A 22,357-nucleotide genomic window follows, 5' to 3' on the forward strand; every position below is an offset into this window, starting at 1 on the left:
CAGCAGTTTACGAGTGAGCAGCTCTGCGGTCACATGGGCACCAAAAAACCCCGTTGAAAATATTACCAAGCAGCCCAGACCTGCGTTTACTATTTTTCACTACTCCTGCTACTAAAGGTGCACAGCATCCTCGTACCTACGCCCGTTTGAGACGCACACTATACCAGATACAGCACAAACTTTGACACATGAACGCACCAATGTACAAAGAATACGCATATATACTGGGTTCATATCAAACTACGATCTATAGTGATCCATAGGCACTACGCTCTGTGTGTCACTATGTGTAATCACTATTGAACATTTCCTCGACACCCAGTACTCCCTTTACCCGTTACCAACCTTATACGGGCCGTCCAAACATTTACTTCACGCACTGCCCCGGCGCATGCGCAACTCGCATATAAACAGACTCTACTGTTTTAACTTACATGACGCATGCGCAGTGTGCACATTACGTTGATGTGCTGCGTGAACTTCTCTGTTAGTCTCGGTAGAGCCTATACCTACCAATATGTCATAGGGTTACAATAACCCATCTAGATTATTGACATTTAGAGCATCTGCCTAGATTTTCACACTTCAAGGGAGACAGAACTAATGGGAGCACAGTGAGACGCTTGACGGAGGTTGACATAGACCTACAGCAGTCTATTATTAGTCAGTGTATAGTACAGCACTATATACTGTTTTGTGTACATTATTACACTAATATTCAATAAAGTTTTTATTTATACACAAATATTTAATAAAGTTTTTTATTTATACACACTACATCCTACCCCTGACCGTCTTTATTTTCAGGTCTGCAGTGCGCCTATCTAAAGGGGATTCTTTGGTGTATCACTCTCGATACACATTTATTATCATATACTTTATACTGTATCTCCACAAAAGGCACATAAGCAATTATTGTATGTGCTATGGCTAATAGATTGCAGTTTGAACTCCACTTTTCTAGTTATTTTATTGTGAGTATTGTATTTTTCCCCATGTAGAACAACTCGCTTGTGATATATAACTTTGCTCTTTATTTTAAAAAAAAGAGCTTTCCCCCTCTGATTTGGTGGACAGGATACTTTTACCATAGATATTACATAATTTATTTCAAGGATAATATAATTTCCTTCCGTTTCTGAGCTCTACACAGTGGCTCAGTATACATTACAATGTAATTCCTAGATACTGGAATTGTGATTATGATAATATTGCACTAAGGAAATATATCCATACATCTATTTCGATGTCATGTATAGACAAAGGTGGATAGTACCTGCATTAGTCCTTTAAATTATGTGTGTGGAGGGTGAGGGGGGGGAATATAAATGGAAAATAGGGAGCTAGCAGAGATGGGTGAATCCACACAAATCCGTTTCACGTATTTTCTCAGCAAACGGATTTGGTCGGTTTTAATCCACATGGATTAATAAAAAAACGCCATTGGATATAACCCATTGATGAAATTGTAGAATCCAATCCGCTGATTCAGCAATCCGTTGGCGGATTCGTATTGGATTCTACAAATCCGTCCACAGGTTGAAGAATTCGCGGAGTGTATTGGTAATAATAAAAAAAATCTAAATTTGCCCGCAAAATTAGCCCATCTCTAGTAGTGAGATAAAAAAAATTGTAACAGTTACTAGTTACAAGATTTTGAACCCAACAGGGTTCTTCTTCAGGTGTGAAAAATAATGAAATATAGTTGTTCTCATTGGCATCATTCCACTGGACCTGTTTCTTGGTTTGAACCACTTACTTTGTTGTTGTTGCTAATAAATGCAAGACATTCTAAATCAGGACTATCAGACTCCAGTCCTCCGGATATCCCTGCTTCAGCACAGGTAGCGTTGCCTGAGCCACTGATTGAGCCACCTGTGCTGGAGCAGGGATATCCTTAAAACCTGGCCCTTGAGAACTGGAGTTGGCTACCCCTGATCTAAATGCAACCAATGTAAGTTATTTCAGTCACCATTACTGTCCAACAGATGACAAAATGTACTTAGCTCAGACAACACAATTGTAAGCATATATCCTGATTATGAAGGGAGCAATGCCTCACGGAAGAATGACACCACTTTAACATGGGCTAATGAAACTGAAAGCTTTTTTTCACGTCCTGTAAAGTGTTGATTTTCTCTACCACATTGCCCTCTCTGTTAAAGTATATTTGTTTTAGATGCTCTAGTGTATTAAGTAAATAACATTCCTGATATACATTATTAGCAATAACTCACATCTGGGAACTGTATGTATCGTGAGCTGACAGTTTAAGTTAAACCTTACTGTGGAATCCTAAACCTATTATTAAAAGTACAACCATCGTCTAGAATACACGTGCAAAAAATTGGTAGACACATTTTTTATTAGGAATCTGCACAGTTGCTATACATCCACATTGACCAACAGAATTTTTTTTTTGCGGATTTGGATCCGCATCGGATCGGCTGGTTCCTAAATCCGTGGATCAGTCTCAAAAATGGCGATTTATCTTGTGCAGATTTTCCGTGGATTGGATTGTTAAAATAAACCAGCGGATTATATCCAATGCCGGTTTTGGATTAATCTGCGTGGATTGAAACTGTAACAATCTGGCGGCGGATTTTACACCGCCGAACGGATTTTAAATGGGAAATTCCGGAAAACCAGTTTGGAGTGGTTCGCCCAGCTCTACTTTCTGTGCTTTGATGTTAGGGTCTTCTCTCGAGAGATGAGATTGCGTCTCCCAGAATTGCAATAAATCTGTATGCATCATGGAAGGTGTTGTAGAGAGGTACAGGTGCAATACGTAGGCCATTTTGTCCTCGCAGGTCGCACTGCAAAGATATAAAAGATATTTTTACAACTATAATTTTATTTTTATAAGGAAATCTCAGGAATGAATATGTGAGATTACTAGAGAAAATCATTATACGGTCCCCGCTCATATGACGGGTTCCATTTCATGGCGGCGCCGCCGCGAAGCAAAATCGCCGGAAAGCTGAATCAGCGATTTTCGGCATCTCCTACCCTTCTGAGCAGGCGCAGACTTGCAGTCCCCCCTTCTGCGCAAGCGTGAACTCGGCCGCTCCCCCGTTCCGTGCATGCACGAACTCGGCCATCCCGCTTCTAAACATGCGCTAACTCAGCCGTCCTCCTTCAGCGCATGCGCAGACATGGCGGCCCCCTTCTCGGTACACCGAGAAGCATGGCCCTACTGTAGTCTTCATTATATTAAGCCATGCTTAGCAGTAAGGCACACAAAGGCCTGCAAGAAGGACTCTTCAATAGGGTTGTTACAGAATTGTACAGAGGGCCACATAACTTGAATCAACAAAATGTTACAGGAGTTATGCTTTTTCTAAAGAGAAGGAACATTGCAGGATTGATAGTATTAGTAGCAGGATTGATAGTATTAGTAGAATGCTGTATTTTCAACATGTAATTTGTCAGTAAGCATTTCTCCCTATTAACTTAAATGCTCAGTGAAAGACAGTGATATCATCTATTTATTAAGGCTATTTTAGTGCAAAGCCATTTGTATTCTACCCTTATGTATCAAGGCATTTTTCTCCAATTTTGCTCTGTCTGCCTTAGTCAGCAAATTGGGGAGTGTTAGTACAGTAGTACATAGTGCAGGGGTCCTCAAGCTCTCCCAAACAGGTCAGGTTTTCAGGATATCCCTGCTTCAGCATAGGTGGCTCAATCAGTCCCTATTGCAGCACAGGTAGCTCAATCAGTCCCTGCTTCAGCACAGGTGGCTCAATCAGAGGCTCAGTCTTCAACTGAGCCTCTGATTAAGCCACCTGTGCTGAAGCTGGGATATCATGAAACCCTCACCTGATGCAGGGGGCTTTAGGACTGGAGTTGAGCACCCCTGACATAGTTCACCTATTATAATAAGATGTATCATATGCTGCATCTCTTAGCACATTCTATTTCCGTTTTACACCCCCACAAAATCCTCCGTGTCTGAAGTGGCGTCAGTCAAAAATAAAAAAATTAAAAAATCAGATGTAAGAAACTGTCCTTGCATGCAGCAAAAATGGAACAGTCGTCAACACATTTTTCTCTATGCTGACACAATGTGAGGATTTAGTATTTATTACATGAGGCATTATTGAATAACTAATGCATTTACATTGGATATCTTCAATGTGACTGTTCATTTGCACACATTTCTTGGAATATGACAAAATGTTACTCACAACCACTCCTCTCTTTTTAAGTTCTTCGTAGACTGCTTTTATCGGAAGAGAGAAAGTCACAGAGAGCTGGCAGCCCCTTTCCTCAAAGTGAGAGGGCGTTATTATTTTTGCAAATGGTTTCTGGGGTTCAGCTGTATTTTCACTGTAGTAATGTTTTATTAAGTACTCCAAATAGCCCGTCAGTAGAATAGACTTTTTTCTTAAGGCTTCCATGCTAGTTTGACTGAAAACCTGTATAAAAAATGGAAATTAACATAAAACATCATACATACTTACACACTGTACATACATACATAAACATGCTTGCAAATGTTATGGATTCATGCATATAAATGTAATTTAAAGAGGATGTGCTTTTTAGCATAGGGTGACAAGATTTCCAAAGTAAAAACTGGGATACAATAAAAAATGATTACTAAAACAAATGGTATCACTTAAAAATAAATGTTATAATGGTATTTGTCTAAAAGCATCCACAATTATGCTGTATTATTGATTTATTTCTCTCTCCATCCCCGCTCCACACCCCTTCTCCTCTGTCCCTCCATCACACTCTCCCCTCCTCCCCATCCCATCCTCTCTTCCTCTATGTTCTCTCCATCCCCTCACCCAGCCACTCCCAACGTGCATGCACTTGCTTGCATACTTAACATACACTTAACTACCCACCCACTTACCCACAAACTTACTTACACACACACACACACACACACACACACACACACACACACACACACACACGCGTGATTACCTAGTCTATAGTCTCAAAACCAGCTTAGCCATTACAACCAACCTCACACTGATGATACCCATCAATGTTGAAACATGTCTGTGAGTGGGTTTAATGGCTTTGCATCTCATCCCTGCCTCTGTCTAAAAGCTGTGTTTAAAACAGCATGCTTTGGCTTGAGGATCTGCTTGTGTAATACGAGCTTGAGACAAAAGGTGGCACTGAGTGCTCATTTGCATGTCATTTCCCAGAATCCCTTGCTGCAGTGGAAGCGCTGTATGCTGGGCGATAATGGGGAAAGACAGGGTTGCAGACCTGTCTAAGACATGCAAATGAACATACAGTAATATTTACAGTTGCTTTATGCTTTACTGTGGAGGGTTTTTGTCACTTTTTTTATCCACCATAACCTTAATAATTGTGGTGATTATATATATATATATATAGGTAAACCCCATTATAGCGCGGTCCTCTGGGTCCACCTCGAGACCACCGAGTTAGTAACGGGGGCGCGCTAATTTTTTTTAAAAATGGCCGCCGCGCGCCTGATCGGGAGGGAGGGAATGAGGAGGGAAGGAAGGAAGAGGTGTCCGGAAGCCCTACACCAGGCCTGTACAACATGCGGGCCGCATGCGGCCCGTCTGGCCTCTCTGTGCGGCCCGCGATAACTCTGGCCTGGCGCCAGTTAATTAAATAAATTTTTTAAAAAAAGTTTAAAAAAATGGCGGCGATTCATCCCTCCTCCCTCCTTCTCCCTCCCAGCCCCCTCCCTCTCCCTCCCAGCCCCCTCCCTCTTCCTCCCAGCCCCCAGGTTCAGCAGCATGAGGAGGATGCGGCAGCCGTGTGTTTTTTTTTCTTCCATAGCAGGCTGCCGGGGAGGTCAGAGCATGCCGGGGGCAGGGTGTGTGTGTGTGTGTGTGTGTGTGTGTGTGTGTGTGTGTGTGTGTGTGTGTGTGTGTGTGTGTGTGTGTGTGTGTGTGTGTGTGTGTGTGTGTGTGTGTGTGTGTGTGTGAAAAACGGGGGGTGGGGGTAAAAAACGGGCTGGTGGGGGGTGGGTGTGAAAAACGGGCTGGTGGGGGGTGGGAGGTGGGTGTGAAAAACGGGCTGGTGGGGGGTGGGGGGTGGGTGTGAAAAACGGGCTGGTGGGGGGTGGGGGATGGGTGTGAAAAACGGGCTGGTGGGGGGTGGGTGTGAAAAACGGGCTGGTGGGGGGGTGGGCTGCTGACATGTGAGGGGGGGTGGGCTGCTGACATGTGAGTGTATTGTGAGAGCTGAGTGCTGTGAGAGCTGTGTGCTGTGAGAGTTGTGTGCTGTGAGAGTGTGCTGTGAGCAGTGTGTGCTGTGAGCAGTGTGCAGTGAGAGTGCGTGCAGTGTGCAATGGGAGTGCGTGCAGTGTGCAGTGGGAGAGTGTGCAGTGTGCAGTGGGAGTGTGTGAAGTGTGCAGTGGGAGTGTGTGCAGTGTGCAGTGGGAGTGTGTGCAGTGTGCAGTGGGAGTGTGTGCAGTGTGCAGTGGGAGTGTGTGCAGTGTGCAGTGGGAGTGTGTGCAGTGTGCAGTGGGAGTGTGTGCGTGCAGTGGGAGTGTGTGCATGCAGTGGGAGTGTGTGCATGCAGTGGGAGTGTGTGTGTGCAGTGCAGAATGTGTGCAGTGTGTGCAGTGTAGAGTATGTGCAGTGTGTGCAGTGTAGAGTGTGTGCAGTGAGAGTGTGTGCAGTGAGAGTGTGTGCAGTGAGAGTGTGTGCAGTGAGAGTTTGTGCAGTGAGAGTGAGTGCTGGGAGTGTGTGAAGTGTGCTGTGAGCAGTGTGCAGTGTAGAGTGTGTGCAGTGTGTGCAGTGTAGAGTGTGTGCAGTGAGAGTGTGTGCTGGGAGTGTGTGCAGGGTGCAGTGAGTGCTGGGAGTGTGTGCAGGGTGCTGTGAGCAGAATGTGTGCAGTGAGAGTGTGTGCAGTGAGAGTGTGTGCAGTGAGAGTGTGTGCAGTGAGAGTGTGTGCAGTGAGAGTGAGTGCTGGGAGTGTGTGAAGTGTGCTGTGAGCAGTGTGCAGTGTAGAGTGTGTGCAATGTGTGCAGTGTAGAGTGTGTGCAGTGAGAGTGTGTGCTGGGAGTGTGTGCAGTGTGCTGTGAGCAGTGTGCAGTGTAGAGTGTGTGTAGTGTGAGCAGTGTAGAGTGTGTGCAGTGTGTGCAGTGTAGAGTGTGTGCAGTGTAGAGTGTGTGCAGTGTAGAGTGTGTGCAGTGTAGAGTGTGTGCAGTGTAGAGTATGTGCAGTGTGTGCAGTGTAGAGTGTGTGCAGTGAGTGCTGGGAGTGTGTGCAGTGTGTGCAGTGTGCAAAAAAAAATGTTTTTTAAATTTAATTTTTTTTTTTTAAACGGGAGCCACGTGAAAACCACGTTATAACCGTTTCGCGGTATAATGGGGTGCGTTATAACGGGGTTTACCTGTATATATATATATATATATATATATATATATATATATACACACACACACACTAGACACACACTTATCAAGCTACCCAGATACATACCTAGACACACACACTTACTTACATGCCCACACACACACTCCCTTATCATTTACACAGCACACTGCAGGCAGAGAGAGGAGGAGTTGCGTGAGCAGCACAGTACCACCTAATGGCCAGAGAAGACATTGCGCTGCAGCTGTTCCTCTCTCTGCTCAAAACCGGGATATTCCAAAGATTGGCAGGACACCGGGACAGTAACTTAAAAAGCCGGGACACAACCAGGACTGTTCCGGCTGAAACCAGGATGTCTGGTCACCCTTACTTAGCATACAGTAGCAATATATAATGGTGTTGTAACGAAGATAGTGAAAAAAAACCCCCCACTAATGCTTGCAGTACTTTCTTTACGATTATAGTAATTAATACTTGTTTCATATGTTTAATAATTATGTACATTTGGATAGCCTAACTGCAAAAGAACCATAACAAATGGCACAGAATGTGAAATATATACTACTTTAGTCAAGGGTTAGCAAGGTTTTTTTCATACTTAATTGAGGAGAATGCAGAAGAAAGTCTAAACTAATATGAAATATTACGCAGTTATTAAAACAAAGAATATCTGCTCCTATTCCTATGTCTCAAAAAACCCTAGTAAAAATCTCACAACATATGTACTCTGTATGAAAAAATGGAAATGAAATGCAATTATTCTGTTTTCTTCATTTTTTTTTTAGAGTGTTCAACTTACATTTGTGATGTTATTAATGCTATTCATGATTGGAGCATACAAGTGCATTGATAGAAAAAGTATTTGCAAATATACAAAGCCTACAAAGTAGAGATTACCCCATTGCAATCTAAATACTTGGACATTTTCATTTTTAGCTTCCAAATAGGATGCATTTTCTTGATTGCACCGGGAGCTGGGATTTAGCTGCCAATGGTTAGTTCGGTTTTCCAGTGCTTCTACAGTAGCAATTAGCATTCGGAAAACCTAACTCCTCGTGCCAAAAAGGGTAAAGTCAGACATAAAATGGAAAATCACTGAGCTCTTAACTCTCATTGTCTAAGACTCCCTGCCGTGGGTTTAATGACAGAGGCCCATAGTACTGTAGCTACTGCAGTGACATAAGTTCATAAATGAAAAACCCTGTAGCCTCACCATAATGAACGGAAGTGAAAAAAAAAATATGATTTTTATAGAGCCTATACAGTGAGGTACTTTACCTAAATGAGCCCCTGGGGTGGTATAGTCTATCTGTACTTGGATTCCCAGGTCATATTTGCTTAATTTAGCAGCTAAAAGTCATGCAAAAAGCTTTTAGGATTCGGTTTAACAGCTTCTATTGTTACAGATGAAGCATTAAGTTGCTATGTAGAAAATTGTACAAACAATCAGTGCTCAGGAAAGTAATAAATGACAGCACTCCAAATGCATTTTGAAATTGCGTGCTTCTGGAATAAACTTTCTTCGTTTATTTTCGAGATTTCCTTTGGACCTCAGTATATGTTCTCAGTTGGGGAGTGCAAGTCAGCAAGAGCACATTAAAATGAATGACGACCAACTATTTGAATTAAATCCTAATGTATAGGTAGCATAGAGCTTAATAGAATACAGATCAGTTATTTTATTTCTGAAATTAAATTTAGCAAACAGGAAGGACCTGGCTTTGCCATGTGACAAAACAAAACGGGCAGCACTTAAAATTGGAAGCAATGTTGGGATGCTTGTGACCCCTCCTCTTTAATTTAAGCTCCCCCTTTCTCTCCTATTTAATCAGTAGGTCCAGGTACACACACACACACACACGCACGAGCAATCTATTAAGAGATTTCTTCCAACAGGAGAAAGGTGGAGATAACATTTTCTGTAGCAACAAGCATGGGAAGTATAAATATATATTTTTTTGCACTCCGCTTTTAAGATTTATTTTCACTATATTTATTAGGGCATTTCGCATCTCAGGTCACGCGCATGTTCCCCTTCGCTGAGCTCCGTCCGCCCCCTGCGGTCTTCCCTTGCTCCATGCGATCCCTCGCTGTGTTGCAACCAGTGCACGCGCACTCCCACCTTACAGAGGGCACACGCACAGGTTCCTCTTGTCCTGTTTCCCAGGTCTCTGCCTCCCAATCCCTTCAGGCCTTTCCCCTGTCCGCCCCTTCTGTCTCCTCCTCTTCTCTTCCTGTCCAATCCTTGTCATCTCCCACTTCTCTCTCTACTCCTCCCCTCTCTCCCATTGGTAACTCCTCCTTTATAATCCCTGTCTGTCCACTTTTTCCCCGCTCGGCATTGTTCCTGTTTCCCTGTGTGTACCTGACCTATGCTTTGCTCTCTCCGTGTACTCCCTGTATCCCGCTCCTGTGTTATCTTGGATCTCCCTGGTTTTGACCCCTGCTAGTCCTGGACTACTCTGCTCTCTGGGATCCCTGTGAACACTGCTACGCCTTCTACTACGTTAACCTCTGGACTCCTGAATCTGGCACACGGACACGACTATTCTTTCGGACAATCCCAAGTGTTGCAAGTATACTCTAACAACTCTTTCTACAGGCCCAGCAACGCTATACCACACTCCGGACTTGCTCCCACTGCTGTGGGTGTGTGGTATCATACCGTTCCCACCTCGGTACTGGGGTCTAGCCAGGTCTGCGGGCATACAGGCGTGACACATCCCCTGGTGCCATGACCGCGAGTGGCAGTGGCACCAGAGACAGTAAGGTTTGCTACTTTTGTACATTAACAATTCCATGTGTTCTTCCATACATTTAAATTGAGTGGAAAACGTGATAAATTTATATATGCATGCCTGTTTTTTTTTTATTGATTTGCCTATAAATTCTCTAATTTATAGATATTAGTAACACATTACTAATCATTTTTTTCCCAAATGAATTTGCCCATATTTTTCTGCTTTAAATATTCTGGAAGCCAGAGGGTCACGTGTAACATAACTTAGCTCAGATAGTGTCAACTCTGCCCTCTTTTCCAAGCACGACAAGGTCTGTTTCTTTTCTTACTTTATTTGGAGAAAGCAGGGGGAAACAGTCTCTTGTGTAGAGGTGTAGGTCTAAATATCTCTGTGTGTGCTTAGTAGTAAAGGGAGGTGAAAAGATAATCTTGCAGTACCATACAGGGGTTACAGCAAGGTACTCACTAGTCCAGAGGAATGGTGGAAAGGAAGTGCCAATGTATGCTGGGTAGTAAGATAGTCTGGGGACAGACCATCTGCTGGCAGAGCAGAGGGGGAGAAAGCAGATTAGCCCATTTGAGAGAAAAGCTGGGGCTGCTATGGCAACTCACAGGAGTGTCTGGGGAAGCTACAACATGTAGCAATAATGTTGCATTTCTAATACAGCAAGCTGCTGGGAGAGAGGAAATGGCACTGTATCTATCACACAGGCACTGTGTTTGTGCCCAGAGCCAAACACATGCAGCTGGCACTGAGAAGCTGACAAGCAGAGCTGCAAGAAAAGGGGGGGGGTGAAACAGAAGTGCAGTTCTTGTTCCATGACACTCCCCGTCTGGTATCTGGAGATACCACTATATAATTTGAATATGTGGAACATATGTGCAATGCAAACAAACATAACAACATAATAATGCAAAGTTCATGTCCACATAACGAGGTGATACCGGCCGGTACCACTGGCGTTGAAATCCCTTGACAAAGTCTTTTAGCAAGGGATGTTGGGTGGATGAACCGCTCCAGGTTTGCTGGTTTCACCACAATGTCTTTCTGTGAAAGTCTCTGGCACTGTTTCCTTTCAACTTTGTGAGAGAACAGTCCCTTTGACTCTGTAGTTTTCTCTACAGAGTGTACCACCTCGTGGATGTGCCAGTTATGGTAGTTTGTCATCCTATCACCTGGTGTTTGGCGGGAGGAGATGGCTTTTGGTTCCTTGCGGAAGCGGATTAATGTCCCTGGAAGACTGATCGTCAAGTCTGGTCCAGTGAGGAGGGCGTCGTTCGGGGAGACTCCCTGGAGCTGAGCGCTAGGGTTGAACACTACCCGGATTTGATCGGGTTCCTGAGGGTGGTAGGCCCCAGATGATTGGAGGTACCGGCATTCTTCACCTTCCTTCATTAGGGGTGCTGGCTTTGCATGGCTGGTAAGGAGTCTCTTCTGGATGGAGGCCACAAAGTTGCTTTTGGTCTCCGGCTCCTTTTGTGGGTTGCGGTGGAGCGAAGTGAGCCTAGAGATGGCAGGTTCTCTATTGTTCAGGAGGCGTCTTTTTGGTGAACGGAATGGTGGCGGGTTCACCCAGCTGCCGGGTCCGTCTTTAATGAGCTCCTTGACTGTTAACCTCGGGAATCCTCTATCTTCCCTCAATGGTGTTTGTTTTTCGTCCCTTGTTGTCTGGAACGCTGTGCACTGTAGGTCATCGGTGCATTTCTCTTGCACGAGAACATCTCCACGTAGTTTGGTGAAACGCTTTTGTGTCTCTTTGTTGACTGCCATCGGGAGGTTATTGTCTCCCTGGACGTAACGAAGAACAGTCTCTTTTGCCCTAGTAAATCCCTTTATGAAATGTCTCTGTGCTGTCTCTTTTTAGACGTGTGAGAGGACAGTCTTTTTGACACTGTAGCTTCACCTGTAGGGCGCAATCTTTGGCGGCTATGCCAGCCGTGGCAGCTGGCTGCTTTGTCGCTTGATACTCTATGGAGAGGAACAACTGTACGTCTTAGTCGTGCCATTGCTCGCGAGAGGACCGTTTGATTGTTTATTGTCTTTTGGACGATCCCTTTGTCGGTCACCTTTGGGAGGTTACTTTCTTCCTTCGGTGGAATCGACTCATCATCCTTAGCTGTCTGGACTGCTGAGCATCCCAGGCCATTGTTACATCCCCCCGATGTGAGGATGTTTTTGTTGATCTCAGGGGTATGACCTTGTCTTTTCTCTTCGCTTGGCCCTTCGGTCACTTGGAGATGGCCAAGACATGGTTCAGAGAGAGATGTGTGTCCACATTCTGTTACTACCGTTCTGCGGGCATCAACGTAGTCTTGCCCGTGCTCTTTGTTGGTGCACGAGTTGCCCACTATCACCCATCCTAGGTCAAGTCTTTGGGCGTATGGCGCGTTGTGGGGTCCGTTATGCTGTTTACGGACTTTATGTACCCTCATGATGTCCCTACCTAGCAGCAGCAGGATCTTGGCGCCTTGTTCTACCGGCCGGATGTGGTTGGCTATTCCTTTGAGGTGGGGGTAATGGAGTGCCACGTCTGGTGTGGGAATCTCGTCCCTGTTTGTGGCCATGTGGTTGCACTCGATGAGTGAGGGAAGGGGCATGTTCACTTTGCCGTCTATTGAGCATATGGTGTAGCCATTCACTCTTCTCCCTGTGGTCTCCATTCGCCCTGCGCACATTCTGAGAGTGTAAGGAGAAGCACCGTCTTGTATGTTAAACATGTCGAAAAACTCTGACCTGACCAGCGATCGGTTGCTCTGGTCGTCGAGGATTGCGTACATCCGAATAGCCTTCTCAGGTTGCCCCTGGGGGTGCACTGCGACAAGGCATATTTTGGAGCAGGACATTTTGTCACCTTCTTTTCCGCAAACCTCAGTGCGCTGAGATGTGACGGATGTTGACTCTCCTTCTCCTTCCTCCCCGCCATGCTCCGCTACGGAGGATGGGTTCTTCAGTTGGTGGAGTGTCAGCGCCTCTGGGTGTAACGCTGTCACGTGCTTGTCACTTTCGCACACTGTGCATTTGATTTCTTCTTTACAGTCCCTGGCTAGGTGAGTCGTGGAACCGCAGCACCTGAAGCAAACTCTGAATTCTCCAAGTAACCTCTTGCGTTCCTCTATGGACTTCATCCTGAACCCAAAGCACTTGTTGAGTGGGTGTGGCTTCTTGTGTATGGGACATTCCTTGTTTGGGTCCCTTGGTTCCTTGTCTCCGGCGACCGACTGATCGGAAGTAGTTTGGGTCGTGGGAGGCACGTCCGTCCTGCGGGCCGAGATGGGTGTTTGGGTGTTACCATATCTCGTCGCTGGTCTCTCGTTCCTTAGGCTGCTTGCACTGTATGTGGTTTCAGCACCCAAGATGAAACTGGGGTCGTTCCTCGTCCTTGCTGCTTCACGAATGAAGCTCAAGAAAACTGAGAATGGGGGGTAGATGACTTGCTTCTCCCTTTTGTATTTGGAGCCTTGTGAGATCCATTTTTCTTGGAGGTTGAAGAGTAGCTTCTCCAGGATGGGTCTCACTCCACGAGCTGAGTCTAGGACGTTGAGACCTATTAAGGAATGGTCTTTCCTTGCGAACTCCAGTTCTTGCAGCAGGTCTCCCAGATCTCGTAAGTTCGAGTAGTCTTTAGTTGTGATCTTGGGGAAGCTGTCGACTCTTTTGAAGAGCGAATCCTCGACTGCTTCGGGGCTGCCATAGGACTCTTCTAGCCTTTCCCACACTAGGTCAAGACCTACTTGGGGTTGGTGCGCGTTTTCTGCTCGCAGTCTATTCGCGTACTCTCTGGATTCGTTCCCCAGGAACTTGAATAGCAGGTTGAGCTCTTCCCTCGCTGAGAAGTCCAAGCTGTTGATTGCGTCTTTGAACGTGAACTTCCACGTCCGGTAGTTCTCAGGGCGGTCGTCAAAGCAGATGAGCCCTGCTTGCACCAGGTCGCGCCGGATCATATACTTGGCTATGTCTGTCAGGCCTGAGGCGTCGGCGTGTTTGTCCCGTTCTGAGGTAGTTGCTGGGAGGGTCCGTGCGGTAGCTTCTTCCTTGGCGTGGACGCGTGATGACTGCTGGTCGGTGTGAGGGGCTGTGTTTCCCCGTGTGGGTGTACCTGGATGGCGAGCCCATTGTAGTGCATCCGTGTGCGCGCTGGCGTGCGGATCACTGTTGCGGCTGTGGCTATCCCAGGCAGCATGTGCCATTGACGGAGCAGCGTCTTCTCCTCGCGGATCTAGCAAGTCTTCGGTGTCTGTGGTGTCACTCCCTCCGTGTTGAGATGGTGCGCTGGTGTTTACACTGAAGAGGCTCCTTACGTAGTCTTCAGTGCGTTGGACCGGATCCTCTGAGGCAATCCGCCTGTACGGTTGCTCCCCGCCATCCTGTTGCGCGGCTGCTTCTAGGACTTCGGCTTGGGCTATAGCGGCAGCGGCGTCCTCTTCTTTGCTTAGAGCCTCTAGATCCGCGTCTAATTCGGCCTTTCTACGCGTATTGGCAGCGGCGGTGGTAGCAGCGGCGGTGGCATTGGCAGCGGCGGCGGCAGCAGCGGCGGCGGCATGGGCAGCGGAGGCGGCGGCGGCGACCTGCTCCTCCTCTTCTATGCGCGCTTTTTCTGCCCTTACGGCTGCCTCTCTCCGACTATATTCGGCCCTGGCACGTGCGGCTTCTGCGGTGGCTCGCGCCTTGGTGGCGTTTGCGCTTGCGCTAGACACGTGAGATTGCGCTGATCTTGCTGACCTTGATGAGTGTCTGGATGCGCTGGAGCGCTGTGATGCTGTTTCCAGCAAAATGTCTTTTCTCCTACTCTGAGCCTCCGTGATAGTGGTACGCACGCGGCTGTCTCGTGCCAGGTCAATGTTACTCTGTAAGTCTCTTTCTTGCAGGCTTTCGCTGGTGTTGGCCCTGGTCAGTTAAGTAATGTATGCCTCTGACAGCTCTTGATAACGCGAGTGATCAGTCCTTAATTGCGTTATTGCCTGCTCGAGCTGTTGCTCATAGTTGCCAACATTAGTAACATTGCGTATTCCCAGTGTGGTTGTTTCCCAGGCCAACTCTAATTTAGCGCGGTGCGCTTCAACGTCAGTCTCGTATTTTTCGCGGGCCTTTTGTGTCAGTGTGACTGCCCGTTTGGGCCTTGCGCCTGCCTGTGCCTGTTGCAGTTGCGCAGCGGTCTCTGTGTCTGAGTGATCGCTTTCCTGCGTGATGTCTGGTGAGGCTCTGAGTTCTGCCATGCTGTAGGTGTGTGTAGGCCTTTTGCCAGTGCGTGTGGCGTGCGGTCTTTTACCTTGTCAGCGATGGGCGTCTGTCTCAGATGATGCCGAGCGGTGTCCTGCAGCGTGCAGCGTAGGGGTAGCTGTACTCACAGGTGTCCGGTGGCTCTGACCCGTGTCCTGGCGGGTGTCCGGTGGCGTGGCCCTTGATGGCGCTGGCCGTGGGGACGTGCGCAGGGGTAGGTGAGATGGTGGATCCTCACTATGGGGCTGTGCAGAGGGTGAACTCAGACAGAGAAAGGCAATTAGGTTTTGTGTAAGAAGCACTGTTTGTAGCAAGGTTGCTGTGCAGTGTAAGCTGCTGCTTGTCTGTTAAGGCTGCAGGCTGTGTGCAGTTTGAGCTACTTGGTGCTTCCTCAGTCTGCAGAGATTGCTCTGTATTATCATGGAGTCTGGAGTAGCAGCTCCTGTAAGTGTCTGTATGGCACACGATTATCTTTTCACTATTCTGGAAGCCAGAGGGTCACATGTAAGATGACTTAGCTCAGATAGTGTCAACTCGGCCCTCTTTTCCAAGCACGACAATGTCTGTTTCTTTTCTTACTTTATTTGGAGAAAGCAGGGAAAAACAGTCTCTTGTGTAGAGGTGTAGGTCTAAATATCTCTGTGTGTGCTTAGTAGTAAAGGGAGGTGAAAAGATAATCTTGCAGTACCATACAGGGGTTACAGCAAGGTACTCACTAGTCCAGAGGAATGGTGGAAAGGAAGTGCCAATGTATGCTGGGTAGTAAGATAGTCTGGGGACAGACCATCTGTGGGCAGAGCAGAGGGGGAAAAAGCAGACTAGCACATTTGAGAGAAAAGCTGGGGCTGCTATGGCAACTCACAGGAGTGTCTGGGGAAGCTACAACATGTAGCAATAATGTTGCATTTCTAATACAGCAAGCTGCTGGGAGAGAGGAAATGGCACTGTATCTATCACACAGGCACTGTGTTTGTGCCCAGAGCCAAACACATGCAGCTGGCACTGAGAAGCTGACAAGCAGAGCTGCAAGAAAAGGGGGAAAGGGTGAAACAGAAGTGCAGTTCTTGTTCCATGACATTAAACAATGGTCAAATACTGTATATTATCAATTTCTCAAACCAATAAATGAACAAACACCATTCAACAAAAAAATGTACCATTAGTTTGATAGATAAATACATACATATGCACATACATACATACATACATACATACATTTACATATACGTAAATAAAGACTGTTTATTGTTTTGTGAATCAGTTTTAATATAAATACAATTTCAGCACTTTTCCTTTTATCCATGAATATGCTGTATATCAGGGGTGCGCAAACTGGGGGGCCGGGAGATTTTTCTGGGGGGGGGGGCGCAGGCGGTTGCAGATGCCATGCGTTCTTCCCCAAGGCATTACAATTAAATGCCGGGGGATCGCATGAGGCCTCTGGAACATCAACTTATCTTGCTTCAGCCGGCGTCTGGAAGCCTCTCCATGGCAATGCGGGGTCATGCGGCGTGACATCACATGCATTGTCATAGGGCCATGCGTCACGTGATGTGATGTCACATGACCCCGCGTGTCATTTGACGCCGCACTGAACAAAGGGGTGGGGGGGCGCGAACCTCGGGGGAGAAGAGGCAAGGGGGCGCTGGAGCAAAAGTTAGCGCACCCCTGCTGTATATTATAAAATGAATGGTTCTAGCAATAACAGGTTTGAACTGTGAATTATATGACCAAGAGCATGTTAATAATTCTGTTACATAATATAACAATATATAATAACTGGTAGGTTTATCGATTATTTACATTACCTCTAAACTGGCATGCAGCGAACAGACCAATAGAATAGGAGGATTTGATAGCCGAAAACCATCAATTCCTGGGCTTAATTTCAATTCTGTGTGGAAGTGAAAATGAACAAAACATGAGTCTACACAGTTTATTTGCATATACAACAGTTAGTATCTATACAATGTTTAGAAATGTGTCAGTTTTCTCCCGTGTACCCCCAAACAATTTATGATAATGATGTTTATTTTCTTTACTTTGAAGAAATAATGCCACCTGAAAATGTCAATACATGTGAGTACTTTGTGAGTGTCTCCCAGACTCAAACACGGTGTAATACTAATGAAAGCATACAGCTCCAGTTTTCTAAAAAATCATTTTGCTTTCCATGCAATTTGTTTTCTTTATTATGGTGATGCTCTTTGCACATGGTTTGGATTCTCTAAGTCATGTTCAGTATTTTGGTTTTGCCAAAACACAATTTCTTTTTTTGTTTTGACTTTGGATTTATTTCTATTTTTTTTAATTATAGTGAATTTTTTTATTCTAAACATTTGTGCCCATATGTAATATAAAGACATTCAGTGTGTATGTGTGTGTACAGGGCACTCACAATATTTTCTTTACTGCTTTGGTGTTCAGCAGTTGTATATTGAAGAAGATACTGCCACTCAGGACTTTTCATGAAGTTTTAATTCTTTATTTGTTTGTTTGTGAAGAAATTAAAATAGCGGTGGGTCGGTCATATCGCAAGGAGAAATGAGATATTTAAGCAGATGCATTGCCGTTCACACAGCTTTTAAACACAGCATGGGACTAGCAAAGCAAGTCAAACCACTCACAGACATGTTTCAACCTTGATGGGTATCATCAGTGTGAGGTTGGTTTATACTTGCTTTGCAATGCATCTGCTTAAATGGGCTCCATGTGTATGGATATTGCAGGCAAAAGGTGACACAGTGTGTGCTCATCTGTCATTTCCCAGAATCCCTTGCTGCAGTGGGAGCACTGTATGCTAGTTGATAATAGTTGAAAGGCAGGGGTGCAGACCTGTCTAAGACATGTGAATGTGCTCACAAGTGATATTCATTATTGGCTACAGTATATGCTAACGCTGGAGGGTTTTTGTTGCCTTTTTCACCCACCATAACTTAAAATGAATGGTGAACCTACCCAGCCTAGAAATATTGCAAAGCAAGTATAAACCAACCTCACACTGATGATACCCATCAAGGTTGAAACGTCTGTGAGGGGTTTGACTTGCTTTGGTAGTCCCATGCTGTGCTTAAAAGCTGTGTGAACAACGATGCATCTGCTTAAATGGCTCCATGTGTATGGATATTCCAGGCAAAAGGTGACACATTGTGTGCTCATTTGCATGTCATTTCCCCAATCCCTTGCTGCAGTGGGAGCACTGTATGCTAGGTAATAATGGTTGAAAGGCAGGGGTGCAGACCTGTCTAAGACATGTGAATGTGCTCACAAGTGATATTCTTTATTGGATTTGTGCAGAGGTATATGGTGGAGTTTTTTTGTTGCCTTTTTCACCCACCACAACTTAAAATGTAAGCTTTATCCATTGTAACACTGCCGGAAGAAGAGATCAGTGTATCTCGAAAGCTCGCACAAATAAAAGCATTTTGTTAGCCACAGACCAGTATTGTGTGTGTGTGTATGTGTATGTGTATGTGTATGTGTATATATATATATATGTATATATATATATATATATATATATATATATATATATATATATGTATATATATATATATATATAGTCAGATAAGGCAGTTGGCACTCCAATAGGTGCTGGTAAGCCACAGGTGCACGTCCCATATAGAGAATGTAGTTATACGTTACCGTTCCAAGGATTGGTAAACAAGAGACAGCACTCAATGTTGAAAATCAAAGTGTATTAGTGAAAGCAAAAATACATCCAGAAACCCAACGTTTCGGTCCTACAGAATGAGGAAGGTCCCATTCTGTAGGACCGAAACGTTGGGTTTCTGGATGTATTTTTGCTTTCACTAATACACTTTGATTTTCAACATTGAGTGCTGTCTCTTGTTTACCAATCCTTGGAACGGTAACGTATAACTATATATATATATATATATATATATATATATATATATATATATATATATATATATATATATATATATATATGTGTGTGTATAAATATATATGTGTGTGTATAAATATATATCTATACCAAATGGAAATATTACTTTATGCTCATTTGCATGTCTTAGACAGGTCTGCAACCCTGCCTTTCACCATTATCACCCAGCACAAAGCACAAAGCACTTCCACTGCAGCAAGGGATTCTGGGAAATGACATGCAAATGAGCACACAGTGCCACCTTTTGCTTTAAAACCATTTAACATGGTCCCCTATTAGCTTAAGCTTGCTGCATGTCACAGCTTTGAGCGCAGTCTGTATTAAGATACACAGCCAGTAAACCCACCCACAGACATCAATCATCACATTGTACACTTATGATAGATGTTTCAACTATAAACAAAAACTTACTGTTCTCCATGCAGAATCTAGTTTTGAACTCATGTCCCCACCATCCCAGCAACCTAAAAATAAAAGCAGGACATAAATACATATATAAAATGGCATCAGTATTACAGCCAGCTAATTCCAGCCAAACACGTTAAGAAATATTATTTAGAACTTAGAAAAATGTTTCAATGGTTTGACAACATTTCAACAACGGTATTGCAAAATGCACTTTTACTTTTTCAAACATATACTATAGAAAAATATAGGAACCATGATTAAGCTACGGAAGGTTGATCAGAGGAACAGAAACTCTTTGTACGAGACAAGAGGTGTGGGCATCTATTCCAGGATTTTGTTAAGGTTTCCAAAATAAATCATCCAAGCATCAGTGATATTCAATATATACACATATTGTTATTTTATTTGTTTGCACTATAAATAACAACAAATCGTGCAATAAAGGAAATAATCACCTTTTAGACATATCAGTCAAATAAAAGGTTTGATAATGATTTTTTCTTAATTGGCAACTGTGTAAAATTGCAAGTTTCCAGGCAATCCAGGTATGTTTTTAGAACAATTAAGGTCCACGTCTTCAAAAGGTTGCACAGGTTTAGCACGCATTTACTCCCATTTATTTGGATGCGTTTAAAGATGTTCTAAAGTTTTGCGCCCCTTTTGTGGATCTGCCCCCTAATAATTTACTCCAAAATCCCCATGAATTCAAGAACTGGAATAATACACATATTAATACACATTATTTAATACACATACACATTAATACACATGTGGAAAATACCTCTACTGTGAATGCATTGAAACTGAAGCAGCTCGGGTGAAAATGTCTCAAAATAAGTGTTTGGCAGGCTAAATCAGGGGTCTCAAACTCAGTCCCCAAGGGCCACCAACTGGCCAGGCTTTATGGATATCCCTGCTTCAGCACAGGTGGCTCAATTTGTGACTCATTCATTGACTGAGCCACCTGTGCTGAAGCAGGGATATCCATAAAAGCTGGTCGGTTGGTTGCCCTTCAAGATTGAGTTTGAGGCCCCTGGGCTAAACAATTAGTACCTAATCTTCAAGCCAGAAATAGTACAGTATGTCGTCTTTGGGCAATACGTAATTGACTTAACTTAATTTTAGAAAACCTTCCTTATTTGGAGAAATGGTTGTGGTGGAGTGTAAATATATATTATGATTCTTTAAAAAATTTAAACATACTGTATATTGTATTACTTTACCAGCGCAGGAATAAGACAGGTGCATAAACTCACAGAATGCTGCCTATTAGCAAGGTGCAAGAGAAAACAAAAATGTTAAAGAATTCTAAACGGTTCTGGAACCTGGGCTATTTTAAAAAAACAATTCATATTTTTTATGAATGTATTCAGTAAAACAAAATACAGAGTAACAAATAAAATACAGACTCAGATTTCATTAATTTGCATGAAACCGTTGTAAAAAGTAATGGAGCTGTACAGTATGTTACTGCTGAGTTACATGAATGTAGACTGGGTAACCCATTAAGACTTCAGCTCGTTTTTCTGGTTGAATCTCCTCTTATTGAATTCTCAGGAGCTCTACAAAAGAGCTGATTTTGTTTTCTGGGCGTACACACAGCGGCCTGGGATAACGTTCGAGATTTTCTCCATTCAGTTAATTAACCTTTACACTGCCCTTATGACGTCCCTGATATGTCATGCGCGCCTGCTCGTTTTCATGGGGCAGATCAGGCTGACCGCTTCAGCCTTCACTTCGGTTTCCTGCACCCGGGCGCCAATTGCTTCATGTGATCGCTCCAGAAGCGGTCACATGATGCGTAGTTCCGGTGCTCTAGTGCCAGCCGGCCTCAGCACTCTAAAGGTTAAACTAAAATTGACATTTAAAATCATTCTCTAAATGTTGCTATATTTTGTCTACTTTCTGCCATTCTTCAAATGTGCAACTTTATTTGTTAAAAATATAAAGATAAACGTTCTTCTTTGTCTCAAGTAATTATTTATAGTATTTTCTTTATGCTGGTGGAAATGCTGACAAACATTTATGTTGTTAATTGACTAAGGGATACACATACCATTGTTTGCCACTATTGTATCAAGGAATTTAAAATGTCACTTAAATCTGCTAAAATATATATTTTTATTTGTAAATGTATGCAGAATAAAAAAGTGCACAAGTGGTAAAAATTAGGTAATAATCCCTCAAACAGGGCATTGCTTGCCAATAATGCCCTGTCTGGAGGAATTGAAGGTCTAAGCTGTGCTTTATTGGTCAGTAATTCTGTGTTCTAAGGAAATTATTAGTATTTCAGGCTAAATGTATGTAATTAATAATAATATTTGGATCCCTGACCTTCCGCCTCTTTTAGGGCACAACATTCCTTTATAAAATGAATTGCATCCCTGGATCAAATTAATGATGTCACATTCTCTACAAAAAGAAACATATTTTCTTGGATACACCATATTACCAATCACTATCGCCTGCCAGACTCTAAAACTGCCGATCACATTTTCTTCACTGAATCTATTATATACCATCTTAAATTTAGTCACAGTTTGTAGTCATTTCATATGGTCAGATGTGCATACATACGAAGGTTTGATGGAGCGGGAATGCTTTTCATGAATGAAGGCTCCAGCTAAGCCGCCAGCTCCAGAATTCAAGTACTGTGGAGCCAAAATAAATAGTAACACTCAGGACTATTTTCCAAATACATGGACTGATGTTCTGGAATATTTAAAGATGGAGTCCTAACTAGGGCCAGGTTCTTA

General features: G+C 44.1%; 1 protein-coding gene across 5 annotated transcripts in view; it reads right to left on the reverse strand.

The window, feature by feature from the left end:
• Positions 1 to 2,347: 2,347 nt before the first annotated feature.
• The window catches only part of KYNU (kynureninase), a 94,409-nt gene continuing 74,399 nt past the window's right edge, over positions 2,348 to 22,357 (reverse strand). For 4 of the 5 annotated variants that reach the window (XM_075609465.1, XM_075609464.1, XM_075609468.1 and 1 more), the window contains 5 exons: positions 22,179 to 22,252; positions 19,605 to 19,657; positions 17,092 to 17,177; positions 4,188 to 4,418; positions 2,348 to 2,816 (listed from right to left, as the gene is read on the reverse strand). In XM_075609465.1, coding sequence (XP_075465580.1) covers positions 2,691 to 2,816; positions 4,188 to 4,418; positions 17,092 to 17,177; positions 19,605 to 19,657; positions 22,179 to 22,252 — 570 coding nt within the window. In that variant the 3' untranslated portion in view covers positions 2,348 to 2,690. The remainder of the gene's footprint in view (positions 2,817 to 4,187; positions 4,419 to 17,091; positions 17,178 to 19,604; positions 19,658 to 22,178; positions 22,253 to 22,357) is intronic. The other variant, XM_075609469.1, reaches the window with a different exon arrangement.

Source organism: Ascaphus truei, chromosome 7 (genome assembly GCF_040206685.1).
Source record: "Ascaphus truei isolate aAscTru1 chromosome 7, aAscTru1.hap1, whole genome shotgun sequence".
NCBI lineage: Eukaryota > Metazoa > Chordata > Amphibia > Anura > Ascaphidae > Ascaphus > Ascaphus truei.